At 41.9% G+C, this 1703-nt stretch overlaps 1 protein-coding gene across 1 annotated transcript; it reads right to left on the reverse strand.

Annotated features, from left to right (window-relative positions):
* Positions 1–22: 22 nt before the first annotated feature.
* Positions 23–1703, reverse strand: LOC112515636 (senescence-associated carboxylesterase 101-like; the record flags this gene model as incomplete). Its single annotated transcript, XM_025122542.1, has 2 exons — positions 23–1435; positions 1653–1703. Coding segments are annotated over 2 exons (1395 nt in total), but the record flags the coding sequence as incomplete, so codon positions are not given.

Consider the following 1703-nt stretch of genomic DNA (forward strand, 5'->3'; position numbering starts at 1 on the left):
AAATCACATGTGATTTCACATGGTCAATACAAGGTGTGCAGACGACATCAAGTCGCGTGAATCACATGTGATTTTAATACGATCATATTACTTAAGTATATGATCTGTAGCTTTCGTTGTTCATAAACTGAGCAAACTCAGAAGCATATAAGCTTCCCTTGTGCTGTTTATACTCATTCCACCACTTCATTAAGCTGCTTCCCTTGATGAAAACATCTGGAGACAAGGAGTAATTCTTGATTGCACTCATCACATAAGTCTCAAACTGCTCTAATTTCTGGCCACGGACGTCCGTAGACCCTCCATTCTTCAACTCCGACAACAAAACGGAAGCCTCCTCCACATGTGCCCAGAAGCAAGAATCATCGTTAAGACTTGCTGCTTTATTGCTTCTTTCACTTGGATTCAGACCCTTCTTATCTTCATTCAGCCACTTCTCCAACAACTGGTAATGTTGAGACCTGATTTCTAGATAGTGTTTCTCTCCATTTTTGTAGTATTCACCGTTTAATTTGTAGTGTTCGGCGATGTCTAGTGGCTCGACGATCTTTCTGTACGTGTTTCCACCGTACAGCAAACAGTTGCGCAACTTAGCGCCTTTATTTTGCGGCATTAGATTGTTTTCGGCAACCGTCTCCTTCCAATACTGGTCCAGGATCCGTTTATTCTTCACGATTTCTTGATATGACTCGATTTCGGATTTGCTTTTTACGGGGGTTTTGAATCTATCGTAGTAACCCCCTTTCGATCTTTCGTTCTTCATGTATAATTCCATGCATACCATGCTTGTCTTCGCTTTGTTTAGCTTCTTGGACTTGGTACGATCGTAACGCAAATTCGATTTCCTCTTTGCTAGTCTTTGTTCCTCCTCCATTCTCCCAATCAGATCATTGCAATTATCATCTAGCACATGACCAACTTCACTGAACTGCAATGTGATACCTGCCCTCAACGAATCCAACCCGAATTCACCCAATTTGGAAACCCCGCGATACAATACCTTCCTTCGGATTGACTTCAAATGGTTCCCGTAATCGATTTCTGTATTTTCGGTTATAGATGACGCCATAGCATCTAGAGCAGCCGGGACCGATTCTTGATCTTCAAAAACCATGTGCCCGCCTGATTCCGTGCAAAAGAGGGAGGTACCGAAAGGCTTGTAAAGACTATTTGATGAGTAAAAGCGAGCAACAGGATCAGTCTGTGCGACCACATTCAAGAATCGAGATTTCCATTGTGGGCGTTCGGAGATCGCCTTTCGGAGATCTTGGTTCCCAACAAGCGGGCAACCGAAAGTTATGCAAATTGGTCTTTTCGTATCCTTGAAGCCGTCGTCTTCTTTCTCATCTATGGCGTGTTGCAGCCATAGCGTAAAAAGAATGGCGATGCATCCCCCGAGAGATCGTCCGGTAACAACCAACGGCTTGAAAATAAGCTGAAAAACGAATATTAAGCCGATAAGACACTACAACAAAATCGAGTTTTTACGACACCAAAAGTGTTTTAGTGTCTTAATAAATTATTTATAGGATTTAAGTTTAGATAGGACAAAATATTTTATTATAGCGCTTGATTAGACGTTTTAGCTGTCCTGTAAAGCCAATTTTATTGTAGCGACGGTTTTACGAGATCTGCTATTAAAGAATAGATACCTGATTTTCGAGCTCTTTAAGCTCGAGAAACAGACCCTCGAACAAGCGAAC

Source organism: Cynara cardunculus, assembly GCF_001531365.2.
Source record: "Cynara cardunculus var. scolymus isolate 2C chromosome LG 7, CcrdV1, whole genome shotgun sequence".
Taxonomy (NCBI): Eukaryota; Viridiplantae; Streptophyta; class Magnoliopsida; order Asterales; family Asteraceae; genus Cynara; species Cynara cardunculus.